The sequence below is a fragment of the Drosophila santomea genome, chromosome 3R (genome assembly GCF_016746245.2).
Source record: "Drosophila santomea strain STO CAGO 1482 chromosome 3R, Prin_Dsan_1.1, whole genome shotgun sequence".
NCBI lineage: Eukaryota > Metazoa > Arthropoda > Insecta > Diptera > Drosophilidae > Drosophila > Drosophila santomea.
In genome coordinates this window covers 18860716-18878230 of record NC_053019.2, presented here as the reverse complement: position 1 = coordinate 18878230, position 17515 = coordinate 18860716, and the positions used below count along the sequence as shown (strand labels likewise).

Sequence of the window (17515 nt, the reverse complement as noted above, 5' to 3'; positions counted from 1 at the left end):
TGCTTCGCATGTCGAGAATTTTAATTTAAGTATGTAAACTGACATTGAATAGTTTTTCGCCAGGGAGCAGCATAGCTGGTTCGCTTCCCTATCTTCTTTTTTTTTCGATGTGGGCGGCAATGGAACTGGCTGGGTTCAACCGGAACCCAACCCAAATAGAGGGAGGGTTATTTCATAGTTTAGGGGACCGGGCGAGTGCAATTTCAGTTTTGTTTGCAATTGGATTTCGTAATAGAAAGCTCTGGCCAAAGTTTGGCCTGCAGCGGGTGTGTGCGGGTTATTTCAGCATGCTGGATTGAAAGTTTTATGACAGGCAGCAGGGGCAGATACTTTTTAATAGATATTTAAACCCCCCAAATCCCCCCTTGACTGGCCACGCCTCAGATATATTCCATATCAGCCAGGGGAGTCGAATTTGACATGTTAATGATGCTCGGCACGACTTTGCCAAGTTGAATTTTCTGTAGCACAACTTTAGTATGTTTGGGGGAAAGAATTCGAGGGGCTTTAATGGTGATGTAACCCACATATAAAATGCTGCACTTACCGGTGTTGAGTATGGATGCGCAGTGAGCCGGACACCGTCCGTCTCCAGCTGCTCCCGCAGGACGAGCTCCAGTTCGTTGTTGGGTGGTGTTTCGCAGAGGATCTCCATGCTGCCCGAGAGCGAGTTTGGATCGTTGAGCATAAAGTAGACGGATGCGGCGCCCTTTTCCCTCAGCGATCGGATGCTCTTGAGCAGCTTGTGTCGATGGGCAGGATTCTCGACGCCGATGGCGTCCAGATCGGGATCACCGACCTGTTTACAGATCTCCAGGTCGTCGTAGCCATTGTCCAGGAAGCTCTCTGCGTATTGGGCCAGGCCCAAAGCTCTTAGCCACTCGCACACAATATTGCTAACGGCCATGATGATGACGGTAATGGTGATGGTGACGGTGAGGATGAGGTGAGTGTATGGTTTCTGGTTGATTTCCGCGCTGGCAGATGGGTGGTGTTTTTACGTAAGACGGAGCTGTGCTGTGTTTACGTGTGTCCTGCGAATTAGCGCTACAAAATGGCTTCTATTAGGTTACGTTGTTGGCTTGGTGTGCGCGTCACGTGCTTGGTGGGGGGGGCGACCAGTGCCACGCCTTCTGGTTGCATGCAATTTCCGTTGCCACTTTAAGCTATTGTATTGTTTTAAATCGTCCTCCCTGGGGCATTTTCTCTAATTTATTTTCCCCGCCCCCTAGACAGTCGTAAAAATTCAGCGCGTACACTCATAAAAATTTATATCGCACTTTGAGCATTTTTAGCATAATCCCAGAAGGCTCCAACTCTGGTTTATCCTCACATTTTGTTTGGCGCCACCGCTCCGCCGCATTGCTCCTGCAAAAATGGATAAAAAAAAAAAATGAAAATGGTGAGTGGGGAAAATTTTAGTAGTCAGCGAAAAACGTTTATTTTCAATAATTTAGAAAGCGGCCGGAAAATTGCATAAATTTGAAATGGCTGGCCGCATATGGTGAGCCCGCATATGTCTATGCAAAATAGATGATATAACCCCCCTCACCCTCCCCCAACCAGCCAACCCTCCGCCAATCCATGGCCGGAACCGAACCTCTAGGAAAATCTGGTATTCCCACCATAATATATCTCGCACAAATCAATAGAGCCCGCGGCTATTGCCACAATTGATGTTGATGACGTTCGTTGCGCCGCCGAGATTCAAATCAAACTCAGAATGCTAGAAAATTAATTAAATCCAGTAGCAGCTGCGGTTTGTACAACTGCACACGCCCTCTCACTTCATTTCGCCACCCCATCGAAAATTCCCACAATCTTGCGACTGGGAAACGAACTTCTTATCTAGGTAAAGGGCTTATAATGCGTGCATTCCTGCTCATGCACACATATCGCTCCATCATAGACGTATGTATACATATATATATATTCGAACATATATGGGTGGGAACCCCCTCGAAAACTTGCTTCCGCTTTCGAGAATCCATGAGGCGTTTAACGCAAACTAAAAGCTTATACACACACACACACAGACGATATTTTTATGGAAAGGCGTGTGCCGCGCTTTTGGCTTCCTCGTTCATTGATAAATGATTGATTATCAATCCATTCATGGCTAGTGAGTGAGTGAGTGAGTGAGTGGGTGGGTGTGTTGTGGGCGCACTGCGGTTTCCACAGGCTTAGCACTAAAGTTTAGTGTTTGCTTTTAGTTTATCTTTAATGGATTATTTCAGTGGTTGCTTGACTCGTCAACGAGCAGTCGCAAAAGGAGAAGCGCATAGAAATGCTAAATTGCAATATAGATTCCAAGATACCCATTAAATGAAATATTAACATATTATACAAAAATACAAAAACTCAGTATAGTTCTGATAGCTACTTAAATAAAGTATATTCATCAATCTGAGCTATTTTATTATTAAAACAAGAGAGAACGCTATAGTCGAGTTCCCCGACTATCTGATACCCGTTACTCAGCTAGTAGAAGTGCAGGTTTGTGGGCGTTAGAGTGGGCGTGGCAAAAAGTTTTTTGGCAAATCGATAGAAATTTAGACGACTAATACAAAAATGAAAAAATATCTAAACATTTTTCAAAAGTGTGGGCGTGGCAGCTTTGGGCGGTTTGTGGGCGTTAGAGTGGGCGTGGCAAAACGGTTTTTGGCAAATTGATAGAAATTTACAAGACCAATACAAAAATGAAAAAATATCAAAACATTTTTCAAAAGTGTGGGCGTGGCAGTATTGGGCGGTTTGTGGGCGTTAGAGTGGGCGTGGCAACATGAATCGACAAACTTGCGCTGCGTCTATGTCTCTGGAGTCTGTATGCCCAATCTAAACTTTCTAGCTTTTGTAGTTCCTGAGATCTCAGCGTTCATACGGACGGACAGACAGACAGACGGACAGACGGACAGACAGACGGACGGACAGACGGACATGGCCAGATCGACTCGACTATTGATCCTGATCAAGAATATATATACTTTATATGGTCGGAAACGCTTCCTTCTGCCTGTTACATACTTTTCAACGAATCTAGTATACCCTTTTACTCTACGAGTAACGGGTATAATTAAAATGTCCAACTTAGTAAATCCAAACAATCTAGAATCCTAGCACACCCTTTACGTTTCCAGTTGCCAGGTATAATCGTTCCCATAATCCAGAAGGCCTCGCCCAATCTCACCACCCCCACACCTTTCGTTAAAGGACAAACATATCATATAATTTATGTTCCACTCCCCAGAACCATGGAGCACCACCCACCCCACCTCTTTTCCCAGTGACTAGTGACTAAGCTGATTTCTTGTTTTTTCAGTCGCTCTTCTCTAGTTTTTCCTTTACTTTTGTGGCTGCGTTGTTGTCGTTTTCGTTGTTTTTGTTGTTTTTGTTGCCTGGTGTGGCAGCTGCTTTGTTTCCATTTTCATTTTCATTGGCATTGAATAGATCAATCATGGACGGGTTCGGCGATGGTATTCGGTATTGAGTTCGCCGTACAAATACTTCAATGATGACCAATTATTCACCAATAAAACTGTCGACCAAATGTCATGAATTGAACTTTTACTTGCTGCGCTAAGCGGAAATCAATCGCAAATTGCTGGGAAAGTGATTTTGAAGAGTCTATGGAATCAATTACGAGCTTGAGTATTTTTATTTCAGTGATTTTATGGAAAATGTGTGGCTAAAGTGGGCAAACGTTCGATGGCAGATTGATTGGAAAATTCATTTTGAGTTATTGGCAAAAAAAAAAGAACGAATTTAAAACGATTTAATGGTCTTAATTGATTGGAAATTTTTTTTATTTCTGACATCCATAGACATTATTGAAATTACCAGCTGTTTATTAGCCACTTCCACACCAACTTCAATCATAATACATTACATTTTTATTATAAAACCGACATAATTTTAAATGCCAGCGCTTCTGGGTGCCTATGACACACAACCCAACCCTTTCACTTCCGACCTATTGGCATGCATTTTTTTATTTGGGGTCAAAGTTTGTCGGGGGCTCGATTTGTTTTGCTTTTGTTTTGGGTTTTCCCCTTTTTGTTTCTGTTTAATTTCGTATCTTCCTCCCACGCAGGGCACAGCGGGTGGGGCAGGGGCCAAAAAAATAAAAAAAGAGAACTATACCAAACTGATGCGAACAACAATTTAATGCAACATCATCGAATAAATTGTGGCCGGCCGGACTTGTTGCAGTTGTTGGCTTCAGTCAACAAATTGATGCCGTGTGGGCGTGTTGTCGTAACGCATTTAATACAGAAACGATTTTTCTCAGATTTGTGTTTTTCTTTTTGTAGGGTCTCCTTGGCCATTTTAATTTGTCTGTCGGTCGGTTTGGCCTGTGGTTCTCTTTTATTGCTTTTACATTAAAACGCTGTCATTGGGATCGTGTTTGACTCTTGGCCTTAGTTTAAGACAATTGTGAGAGGTGTTGCCGAGCAAATCAAATTGCGGCTCAATAAACGGCCAAGCAAATTACAATTGGGATTGTTGAGTTTATGGCATGGTGCAGTGGTTGCAGTTGCAGCGGCAACAGCAACAGCAATTGCAACACGTCGCCAACAGCTGTGTCAGCTGGCACTTGGCTGTCTGGCGATTTATCTATCTTACATCTTGGCGGGACACGCGGCGTATGCGCAATCGCCATTTAATTAAAAATTATTTGCACAGCCAGGCGAAACAATTTTTCGTTGATTTCATTTATCATTATTTCTGTTGGTTTTTTCTTACATCTATTTTTCTGCAGGTGCGCAACGGAAACGGCATAAACAAAATGTTCACACGCTCACCGGTCCACGACTTTGACTTAATGGCAATTAAGATGGCCAAGTCCACGCACTTCTGCGCAATCTAATTATAATCATTAGCTGAGCAAACACACAGTCACTGTTCACATCCCTGTATATATACAGATATATATATTTCAACAATTTTTGCATAGTCCCCGGAGTCATTGAGCAATAAAAATTATACAGAAAAATAAGAGGAGAAAAGCAAATAAATTGCCGACAGACCAGGGCGTCTTCATTAATGATAGGAAGTGGAACGGCGAAGAGGCCACCAAAATCCATTTGACAACATAAAATTTTTGTTTCAAGCAACTGCCGCCACTGGGGGCATTAATACCAACGGCTAATTAACTTGTTGTTGAGCTCGTAAAATAGTTTGGCCGCTCATCAAGATAATAAAGGCCCGGCCAAGTCGGCAGTCAGCCAAGTTTCGGTTTCACTTCGACTCTTTTAATTGAGCCCAGAAAATTGTTGACTTTTGTGGCGTCAGCTGCAGGAACAAAAAAAGCAGCCAAAACGATTCACTGTCACATATATATATATATATATTGGGCACTTCAAGAATGTCCCGAAAAAAGGGAACGGAACTGGGCCGAGGCGACCTGACTGCAGTCACTTTTGGTAATTAGATTCTCAAGTCGAGATAATGAAGTGGACATTAAAATTTTACAACCTCCGGGCTAAAACACACATTCACGTGAAACCGAAAGCAGGCGAACGCATTCAATAAATTAATTACGAATTTCGAACCCTAGACTAGCCCCTTTTTAATACCAATGCTGCCAATACCGGCAGGTGAACCGGGGGGGCTGAATGCCACACCCAGCAATAAATATTGAAAACTGTCCCTGTCTCGGGGCGAAAACCATGAGCAAAACCAGATTTAGTTTCAGATTCACACACATGTCTGGCTTTGGCATTTATAATGTAGTATGCATGACTCTAATTAAACCGCAATTGTTGTGTAAACTTTAAGGAATTGATTGCTCGAACACGAAGCAATGGGACAGGTCGTAATGCAAGAAGTCTTGGCTGGCAATTAAGCAGCAATTGACTCAAAAGAGGTTGCCATTGCTGCAATATATGAATCTTGCACTGCAGATCAGGTCTCTTGGGATGTGAAACTTAAATACTTATTGATTGAGCCGTAATAGCAAACAGAATATTTTATTGTTATGGCTAATTGAAAGCAGAGTTTGTCTATAAATTACGCCTTCATTCGATTTGATAATTATCTGTCTAAATGCTAATTTCAATTAATAAATATAAAACAGAACCCGTTCAAAAAAGGGTTTTCTGTTTTATACTCAACTCGTAATGTATATGGTCTGAATTACAGCAATAAAAACGTTTATTTTTTAATTGCTAAAAATGATTTAAGTTACATCGTGTTCGTTTATTTGAATTAGGTAAATTGCACAAATAAATGCACAAATATGCCTATTAAAATTTTAGTTAGTCGGCACATTAATTTAGTTTATTATTTTATTATGTTATTATTAATTTTTTGTTTAATTAAACCATGTGTAGTTTATTGCAACCACTAAATCTTCTCAGCCAATTAAACACACTACCCATATAAAACTGCACTATCTGGTGTATCTCATTGCCTACAGGCTCACCACGTAATTGCCTTCAATTGAAGTAGTATCACGGCCACCGATTGATGTTGTTACTCTAGTTTTACAACCCATAACCCATAACCAAGGGCTATAGCTGCGTATAATAAAAAAGTATCCACTCTGCGGCCGTCTAATAATGATCTCCCAAGCCCATCGCCTAAGCCACAAATGTTGCAATCATAATTTTTACTCTCCCAGCGAAAATGCTTCATGCTGGGCCCAAAAGCTGATGACCTTTTGGCATTTTTCATTTTGCATTTTGCAAACCGAAAACCGAAAAGAAACACACATTCGCGAAAGGCAAATATGCCCCAGAGCCAAAGCTCTCTGGCGCAGTATAAATAAATTTATATCATTTTTTTCGGTATTCAAGCGCAGCGGGTGGTCAAACAAAAAGATACTCGTACTATAAGAAAAAAAGGCGCAGGTGGCTTCAACGAACTGTGCCTTTGGAAATCCCACACCAACTTTAAGTCTTAAGTTAATGTTTTTAATGTTCCATGATGTAAAATGTTTGTCTTTATTTGTTAGTTCAGTGCGGCAAACAAATGGCGCTACAGTTAAGTCGAACTGGCATCCCATAAATCCTCATCATTACGCTGACCCCATGAAATGTTAAATCGTTAACCCTCATAATCAAAATTTGGCAGCTCAGCGAGAGACGTTTGCATACTTATTGATTTATTTTCAAGAGGAGGAAAACCCAAGAAAAAAATATACCAAAAAACAAAAAACAAAAAAAAAAAAATGAAAAGATGAAAAGGAAATAAATGGAGACTCATTATGTAAGGGCGAAGAGCAGGAAGCGGGTGGCAACTGGCTGAAATGCAATAAATTCACATTAAGCTGCTCACATAAAACGCCTGATTGCGTTCCGAGCTGCACTGAGCTGATTCCGTGGGATTGGAAGGAATCTGAAGCACTGAAGCTCTGAGCCTCGGAGTCCTCCACACTTTGCGAACTGAAAACGCTGAAAACGCGCTGAGGCCAACATCCTGTTGACAGTGGCAGGCGGCAGCTATCAATATTAAAAGCGCTTATTTGACAGAAATATGACAAATGCCTGACAGCCAAGGGCGTGGCACAGGTTGCCTGCCTGCTGTTCCTGATTTTGCCGCCGCTGCTGCTGCTGCTGCTGTCCTGCGAAAAGTGCCAAGTCATTAGTGACGAAGGCAACCTCTAAGGGGGGAGGCGGTGCTGCTGGTGGTGGTGGTGGTAAGGCAAGTGTCAGGAATGCTCTTTGGATTAGTCAATTTCGAATTGCGTGTGCATGGAATCGCTTCGGGTCAGCAAGTGTGAAATATTCTTTCGATTTTGCACATCCCAGTACCGCCTGCTGTGTTAGTGACACGTGCAACACTCACGCCATTTCGGAACTGCAGATACATGGACCAAACTATTCCCACTCCCTTGAAATGAGCATCAGAAATGCATTCAACTGTCAAAAGCTGGGCGAAATCAATGAAGCGTACTCCCTGTGAAAACCATAAAGAAAATGTCTAGGAATCGATCTAAATTGTTTTCAGAAACCAATGTAATACTTGAAAAATATAATATGATATTACATTATTAACTACTTTGAATATATTTTGATAAAAGATGCAAAATTTGCAATATAATTTTATTTCAGTTCAAATATTATATCTTTCCTTTTCCATAACTATAAAGAAACCCCATTAAATACCCTTAACACCATACGTTTCCTATCTCAACGATCTGTGTAATTTCCGTTGGTGTAATCAGTTTAAGTATTCCCTTTTTTATCTGTATAATTTTCGCATTATTGGAAATATCATTTTTTAAATGCTCGTAAACATGTAGCTTGGTGACAATTTTATAAATATTTTTATGGCGTTTCATAAAATTTTATACGATGTGCATATTCCCCTGGCCCCCCTTTCCTGCCTGCCCTCTATCAATTTGTCGTCGCTGCAGTTTATGAATTCCGCTTTGTCCTGCTTTCCACTCCATATATACAGATATGTACAAATATACACACTATATGCACTCTTTCATTTTTGCGTATTTTTTGCTGTCAGTGCAAGTGGCAGAGATAGACAGTGGAGGACATGCAACAGCAGCGTTGTCATCGGCTGCAACAATTACTTAAATGCAGGCATAATTTGTGTACGGCAGACAGGCGGAAAAGGGTTAAGGATTGGCAGGGAAAAAAGTGTGGGGGAAAATGGTCAAAAGTTGGCAAGGCAATTTATTCGTCCACTGGTCTGAATATTTTTCACAATTTTATGATTATTACAATGGCTTCGACTATAATTACAATGATTATTATTTTGATGTGTGCGGTTGCCGAATGGGGAAAACTTTAAGTTTCTGTAAACATCGATTTAAGTCAATTTTATCGTATGAAAAACCTTATTGATGGTCGAAATTTATTTTAAGTGACCATTATGTTGTGGTGATATGCAACTTTTTAAATATAAAGTTCAATTCGCTCTTAACCGCAGGCCTAATTGTTATTATCCTTTTGCCATTTATAAAGTGAATTGTTGAAATGATAAATGAAATTAATTTTTCTTGAAATTTTTATATAATTATCAACCACCAACTTTGGCGCAATTGTTTACCAATGCATTAATGAATTTTTAATTTTCCTTTTGCTCCATTTTATGCGAAATAAACAAATCCGAATAATATTTCATATTTAAATCTGATGGCCATAATTGGACTTCGGCGTTTGTGCAAAAGCTGTCCCATAAATATTAATTTTGCATTCAATTTTCATTGATTAATTTCCAATTTAGCATTTTGTCAATGTGCCAGATTGTCGTCTTCCTTTTGCCGTCACATATTTTATCAATTTTCGTAACCCCAAGAAGTCACATAAATCACAACAAATTCTTCCCAAGCGGAAGATAAATAAACTTGCGCTCTTCCCTCCTGTTCGCCTTTATTTTTTGCCATTTGCCTTTGATTGAACCGAAACGAGGCGAACCTACAATGGCAATTAACCCATAAAAATGAAAAAGCCCACATTTACGAGGTTCTCCTCCCTTCGGGCAGTCCATCAGTCAGGCAGTCAGTCAAATTAATTGAAATTCAAAGCTCCGACATTGGCTTTTACTACGCTGCGTGGCTGCTATGGCTTTGATTTTGCCATCGGTTGGTTTTATGGGTATTGTCGGGGTAGAGTTTCTGCTTAATTTTTACTCCATTCGAATGGTTCATCAGCATCAGACCGACTTGTGTTTCCAATGAATAATAAAGTGGAGTGAAGTACGCCACGCCAATCCAAGCCAATCCAATCCAAACGAGGGGCCGCCGCCAACAGACATGCAGCAGATATAAATCAATTCCCGGGAAGCGACAAAATTTACATTCCGATTTGCCAGCGATCTCGTTTTCTTACTTGTGTCCCCACAGCTTCTCTTATTGAGATTTCATCGCCGTCTTTGTGGCAGCGGCGCATGCGTCGTCGTCATCGGTTAAAGTGAATTTATGGCAACGGTTAACACAAACGGCATTGTATCAATAATGATAATAATAATAATAATAATAATAATGATAATAATAAAGAAAGAAAAAAAAGCACACAAAACAATCGAAAGAAGAAATAAATCGTGGTCGGGCTCGTTACAATTCGTAAGCGTTTAAATGTGTTTAAGTGGGCCCTGATTAATGACTTCCAAGTGCGTTTCTTCGATCGCCTCACGCACTCGCCACGGGATATTGGCAAAGCTCCGGCAACAGGGGGTTAAACGGTGTGCTTCGATCCGCCAGATACAATTGAGAAAACAAGCGTTCGATAGGCGTGACTATGATAACAAAGGCCTTGACTAAAGATATTTCGATCATGGGCCATCATCATGATCGCAGCAATTTGTTAAGTTTGGGAAACTTGTAAGATTTTGTATCCGCCTCATGATCGAACCAATTTGTTATCTTTAAGCAACTTTCATCATCAAGCTGCCTCTATAAATTTGGGCTTAAAGCCCGTGAGTTGTTTGCCTTTTATCTTTAGCCACATTTTGTTTTAAACACAATGCGGGCAAAAACATTAATAGCTTACTTCTTTCAGTTGCTAATTAATCATGAAAAGCCTTAAGTCTTTACTTCGGCTTTATAAGTGATTAATCGGGATATGTATTAATAGATCTATCTTATTTGCGACAGAATTTTGCCATTTCTAACCAATAATTTATATTTTCCTACTCTTCAACTACTTAAATTCATTTCCGTTTCAAACGCTTCAAATTGCATATCAAGATCTTGCCGCCATCTTCACCTAAACACCCTAGGACCAGACCAATCCGTATCAGATCCTAACCTTTTAACAGTTTATGCCCATCTCAATCCTGTCAAATCTATTCGCTCACAACATATCCAAATCAGTGTCAGGCCGCATTACCCTAAAAACCACTCAACTAGCTCGAATTTCACATGGTAGAACCCACGGCGAAGAATTGAAATTTCATCATTTTGATTGGCCTAGCAGAATCTCATCTCATCCCAGACAGATGCCTCATAAAACTGAGTCGCCACAGACCATTAATGAAAATTACGATACGATATATACAACGCATTTTTAAAGGGAAGAGCAGAAAATTTTCCAACCGACTGACTGCTGCTTTAGATCTGATAAAAACCTAAGAATGTCATGTCAAAATGTGGCGCTGCCCTTTAAGCCACTTTTATACCTCAAACCTTATATGACAGGGCTGCGGATCTCTGAGGACGCAGGTAGGTACCAAGAAGGACTATATATATACATATATCTATATATATATATCCGATACCCACGCGACCCTCGACCAGGCTGGGTTCCCTATAGCCTGTAAACTGATCTGCGGCCAAGAACAATACGGCAAAAAAAGAAGGAAAAAAAAACCAAGGAAGAGGATGGCCAACAATTCGGTTGAAATGAAAAATTGAAAAACGAAAGTGAAGGAAGCGAGTAAGGAGGTGGAGTTGTCATTTGACAACGTCGCACAATTACACAACTAAAATGAACAATATTAAACGAAATTATACTCGAAAAGGAGCGAAAGAGAGACCCCAGGCCAACAACAACAGCAACAACAAAAGGCCCATTGGCGGCATAAAACAAAAGGGCTCAGAGGCAGCAAATAAAAGACAGAAGGCATCCATCCGAGGGGCAGCTGCCCCTTGGCCAAAGCGGGTTTTGTGTATCATTTTTCATGACATATCCGAACACATGTATGTATGTACATACATACGAAGGTATACAACGTATATCCTGTCATTGCTGTCAGCCACTTGAAAGTGCAATTGCAGCCGCCTAATTAGTCCCCAATACAACTACTCAACTAATTTAGATATACATTTATACACATACATATACCCATTTCAGTGAACGCTAAAGAAATATGAGATAATTTAGTGCCGCCACCCCGGAGAAATGCAAACTCAGGACACACACAAATCATTTATTTCGGTCCCCAAGCTGAAGTTCATATTGCTGCGGACGACTTCATCATTTTACGATTATTTCTAGCAATTTCAATGCAGTACTCCTCGCACTCCACACATCGCTCCACACACTCGACTCGACTCGACTCCTTTCATCGAACCCTTGGAAAATGTGGCGAAAATTTACGATGCCTGTGACACAGTTAACTCATGCTCGACACCAAAACATATATCAAATGTGTGGCACGACTTGGAATGCCAACGGATCGGATCGGATCTGAGGAGGAGGAGGCGGGTTACCTGCTTTACCCAGAACTGGAAGCCACAGGCAGACGAGCAGACAGACGGAGAGCACCACCAAACAATAACGTGAAATATGTGCGGCGTTTTGCAATTCATACGCAAAAATGGATGAGGCAGCAACAGCAACAGCAAGCAGCACAGGGCAACAGCGCAACAGCAGCAACATCGAGCGGCCCATTTGAACCGTTCGTTCGTTCTTTCGACCTGCCAATGGACGGTCCACAGTAGCCACCACCGCATATGCAACCGAAATCGAGAAGCGGGGGAACACAATAACACATTGTCTGAAGTAAAACGCAACAAAAAAAATATAAAGTGCAGCATTGGCAAGTGGCTGGTTCGCAGACTGATGGGCTACAGTGCGTAGCGTAAGTATATGCTAGCCCAAAATATTGTAACTTGCTACTTGAAATCTGTTTATTGATCTAAGAAATTGCTACTTGAAATCTGGTTTTTGATCTGAAATCATTCATTCAGACGATTAATTAAAGCCTCAATGATTACTTATAATATACTTTTGGATACCTCTTTAGAGCATTTGAAAATCTGCATGTTAACAACCATTTTCGCCTGTATCCTTATAAGCACAAAACGCACTGTACTCAAGAGATCACACCCGAACGAGACCGCGAGCAGACTGTTGTTAGGCTTGCATTTAATCTTCCAATTGAGTGCGTACCACTGTGCTGACATAGATAAACTGTCCTGCCATGTCCTGGCCATCCGACGCATCCGAGTGTCCTTTGCCATTGAAACTCTACCAATAATTCCCATTTCCACACACATTTGCCTCCTCCTGCCTCTTGCTTTAGGCCTTTTTTGCCTTCGGCCTTTTGCTTCCCTTTCGGCCGGCGGCATTGTTGTCAACATTTTTGCTCTTAAAAAACAATTAATCTTTATTAGTCGATGACTCAAAAGCCAATTAAAAGTCCTCGCATAACGTTTGCCTCAATCACGCCCATTTTGCCAGTATAATTAATCATTTTTTTCGGGCAAGTGAGAGTGCAAAGCCCAAATAAAGAATAAAAAAGAAATTGTGCAATATCCGTAAAATGCGCAAAACTTGCCATCAATATGCTACGCTCGGATACGTCCATCAAAAATGCACTGAAGCGTAGATCCTTTCCTGTTCTTGCCGCTGCTGTTGGCAAAAGGATTCGTTACGGATTTATTGGCAGCCTGACTTTGGTCCCGGATTTTGGTTCGCGTTTTTTTTGTTTATATATATTTTTTCCTGTGTGTTTTTCTTTCAGGGCTCGTGCTGTAAATTGACTTTATGTTGTTGCCTGTGCATAGAAATTGCTTTTTGGGGTTTTGCGCGCTGATTTCTTTTCATTCTTTTCCATTTGTTTTTTTTTTTTGTGCGGGGGAAGCGAAAATTTTTTCAAAAACATTTTTTGAAGGCCAAAGTTTTGCGTGGTCAGTTTTTAGACAAAAAGGGCCAAATAAATTAAATATCCGAGAAAAGGGAGAGAATACTGGCTCAGGGTCAAATTAATCCACGGACAAATCAGGAGGCCTAAAAAGGACTTTACGCTTTCCAGCGAACACTTGAAGGGCATTAACGGGCAGAAAAGAAATAAATTATTTAGCAACCCCCGGATTTTGGATTTCGGGGTGTGCAAATAAGACAATGCGTGGAAAATTCCAATCCCTAAATGCTGTTAAACACAAAATAAATGAACTTCCCAGAACGCTGGGGTGCTCCTTTCGATGGTGTAAAGGATTTGTGCGACAAGTATTGATGACTGCCCAAATGGATAGAGCGTTATATGGAGGAATAGAGAGAGCGTGCTTGGAACAATATGGAAAATCAAATCACATTCGGGGGGTGAACGGCTAGCCATCTAATAATTTCGACTAATGAAAACATGTTTCCATCCATTTCGGTGGTTGATTCTGTGGCACTGCAGTTTTACCCGGAAAAACGGGGAAAACGTGGAAAACAACAATTGCCATTGTTAAGTTTTGTTTATTTACTGATTTTGCTAGAATGAAAATTAGCATTAGCCCGAGAAATCAAATGCCAGCCAAACAATATTTACACAAATACTTTAGTTTGAACCAACATTTTCAATGTTGTCAACACTTCGCGACCTTTTAGGGGTACACATATTTGGATTATGGCCATGTTGATTTAGGACTTTTGCGGCCAAATAACATTTGTGATTGAGGGAGGCTGTGCTCTTAATTGATTCATACTCGCATGCCATTGCGAGAATACAATTTTCCAGCTCAAACAGAAATCAAATATGAATTTAGCATAACGCAAAATGTAATAAACATTGTACAAGCTTGAAGCAAATTTAAATATTCGTGGAATTAGGTCAGCTGGACATGTGTAAAACCATGTTGCAACTATGGTACAACAACAATGCAATGCACACACACTCAGCTCACAAAGAACGTATGTCGAAATGTTTTTTAACAAAACCAAAACATGCCTAGAACATAGGGAACACACAGGCAACACGCCCTGGCCATTGGTCAAAGCCAAATGCCGGCAAAAGTAAAAAGGAAAAGCCGAAGCAACAGAAAAAAAACTAAATAAAAACCCAAATAGCAGCGCCAAGTGCAACTGCAGCCAAAAGCCACAAGACAATGCAACAGCCGCAGCAGCAGACAGACATCTCTGGTCCAGTTGGCCAAAAGGCCTGCAAGGGCGGGGAAGTGGCCAGCATGCTGGCCATAAAGCCAGCTCCTCCGTTCTTCGCCCGTTCCTGGTCTTCTGGCCCATTTGGTTTTGGGTCGTGCCTGCCTGGGCCATGGTTTGATTCATATTTGGATTGCAGTTTCCATTTCATGGTTCTCCTATTTTTTCATCTCTCTTTCTGTCCAGCATTTCTAGCATTAAGTTCTCAAAGGCCAGGGCATATGACACTATTATACATAGTTGCCTAGTATGGCATGAATTTAAATATATTTAAAAAGCATATGATGACATTTTAAAGTTTCTAATCTCTTAGGCCATGGCTGATTCTTTTTAAAGGCAAAACAAACTCAACGCTCGTATTAATATCTTTAAGAATTCTATACTCAATTTCCACCAAAGCCCTTTAGAAGTACGCCATAAATTTTACGATTCACCCCAAACAAACACGAAAGTCTAAATTAAACTTTCGGTTCATCAACTTCCTCGGGAAGTGAAAGTGTATCCCCCAAAACGACTAATCCCAGGCGACTCTCAATGCTGCATTATGCTTTCTATGTGCAACAACAAAAATCGGCTCGCTTGCATTATTTGTTGTATTCCTTCATTTCTGTTTTTCCGAAATGGACTCAAACCTCCGCCCTGAAGGCTAAAACTCGAAAAAAAAAGGGAAAAACAAAAACGTAAAGCAAGCAGAGTTTGTTCAACTTTTTTGCATGTTTATATTTGCTGTAAGCATTATTTTTTTGTACCTCCTCCTTTTTGGATGCACACAAAAACCAGTTGCATGAAAGGGGTAACAAACAAGCAGAGCAATAGAAACCAAATAGTGGAATTTCTATATTTCAGCGCAAAGTGCATTGAGGCATGCAGCTGGAATTTCAGTGGCAGAAAGGACGGATGGATGACGAAATGCCAAATGCATAATACATAGAGCCGGGGGAATCCAATCCGGACAGTCCAACCCTTGCACTCCTTGCTCTCTATAACTATATTTATTTTTTATGCCGCTCAACTGCAAAATTGTGTCAAAATCGGACGCCGTTACTGTGGGGCAAAATGCTGGGGAAATGGTTGGGGAGTAGGTGCAGTCGCTTTCCGTTGGCCCGCATCAACTTTAAAATGTACACAAAAGAGCCCCGTGTAAAAATTTATGAACCTGGCTGGGCAATTTTCTAACGTACCTGCCAATTTAACGGTAAAGTGTAAATTTCATTTAATTTGACAGCCGCAGATTGAAACCTCGAGCAGTTAATAAAGTTGCACCGGCCACTGCATCAGTAATATCAGCTGCACTTGCAGCAACTGCAGCAGCAAACGCCGCAACAACAGCAAAACTAATTAGTCCACAGACCCCGTAGTAGATCAACAAACTCACCTAGAACGAAACAGAAAAAAAATAAGAGAAAATATGAAAAAAGGAGTCATGAAGGCAAAGATGATTTAATAAGCAATTAAATTATTCTAATAAATGTAAGCCAACGGGGCTGAGCAAAGGAGCCGGGCGTTGCAGGAGGATGGCCACAAGAAATTGCACATAAAATTGCAATTTTCCAGCAAATTCATAATACAAAAAAAAATACAGAGAAATTATACAAAATTAGGCCGCAGGCTGGGGAGCGAGAAAAAAGATAGGGCAAACGAGAGATGGTTAGATACAGTTTTCCGCGAACGTTAAAAGACTGTGGCAACGAAGCTGAGCGATGGAAAAATATCTCACTCTAATTATAAGTAAACAAGGCTATAAAAAGAGTCTTTCTTTATTAACAGTACAGTTTAAGTGCTGATAGTATACATTAATGATGTATTATTATTATTAGATTCTTGGCCTTAAATTCATCGTTAAAATTTCTCTGCTTTATCTATTTCACTGGTTGGCTAAGATATAAATAATAAAATTTATCTGAGTATAGTCAATGTGGTTCGACAGTTTGCTACACCTTCCCATATCCTGATCAACCATTTGGAAACCAACGAATCTGACCTTACATCGCCGAAACGCACTGCACCGCTCTGCGGGAGCGGGAATCAACAGCTGCCAAACAGTCCGCACTCATCGTCATCGTCGGCGTCAGCTGAGAGCTGAGATGGCAACAACTCAAGTGGCATTCATCCAGCGGTGGCAGCTTCGGCTTCCCAGTTCTCAACTCCACAGCTCCCAGCAGTCCAACTAATGCCATCAAGCCTGATGCATACAGTGATTAGAGTGGACGTTACCCGGCCCAGTGCTTCCTCGCTTCCTTCCTCGGCTGCATCGTCATCATCGACCTGCTTGCTGCTTCTGCACTTGAAGTAGAGATGTTGCTGCTGTGCCTGCTGTTGCAGATACTGCTGCTGCTGCTGCTTTTGCTGCTTCTGCTGCTGCTGATGATGACGATAAGTGCAGTTTGCAGCGTAATAGAAAAGTTGCCACGATGTGCGTGTGTATGTGTGTGTGTGTGTGTGTTACTGATGATAATGATAGATAAGTGTGCGCCAAGTGCACTACGTAACTTACTCTAACTTCAAAAGCTATCAGCAGTTAAATCGAAAAGCAGTAAGCCAAGCTCAGTGGAGCCAGCGGGCAAGAACTGTAAATGCTGCGCTGCTTAATGACAAGAGCGCCAACTAAGTTGCACTGGCAGGAGCGGCAGCAGCTGGGAATGGGATCTCCATGAGATGTGGCACCCAGCGAAGGTTACACCCAAACAAAAAAAGGTTTCATTTATGCATTTAGTACTCATCTAACATTTAAAATTGAATCCAAAATA

At 41.1% G+C, this 17515-nt stretch overlaps 1 protein-coding gene across 5 annotated transcripts in view; it reads right to left on the bottom strand.

Annotated features, from left to right (window-relative positions):
• Window positions 1–17515, bottom strand: part of LOC120454709 — a 153807-nt gene that overhangs the window by 110846 nt on the left and 25446 nt on the right. For all 5 annotated transcript variants that reach the window (XM_039640254.2, XM_039640255.2, XM_039640256.2 and 2 more), the window contains exon 4: window positions 548–1368. In XM_039640254.2, the coding sequence (XP_039496188.1) occupies window positions 548–907 (360 nt within the window). In that variant the 5' untranslated portion in view covers window positions 908–1368. The remainder of the gene's footprint in view (window positions 1–547; window positions 1369–17515) is intronic.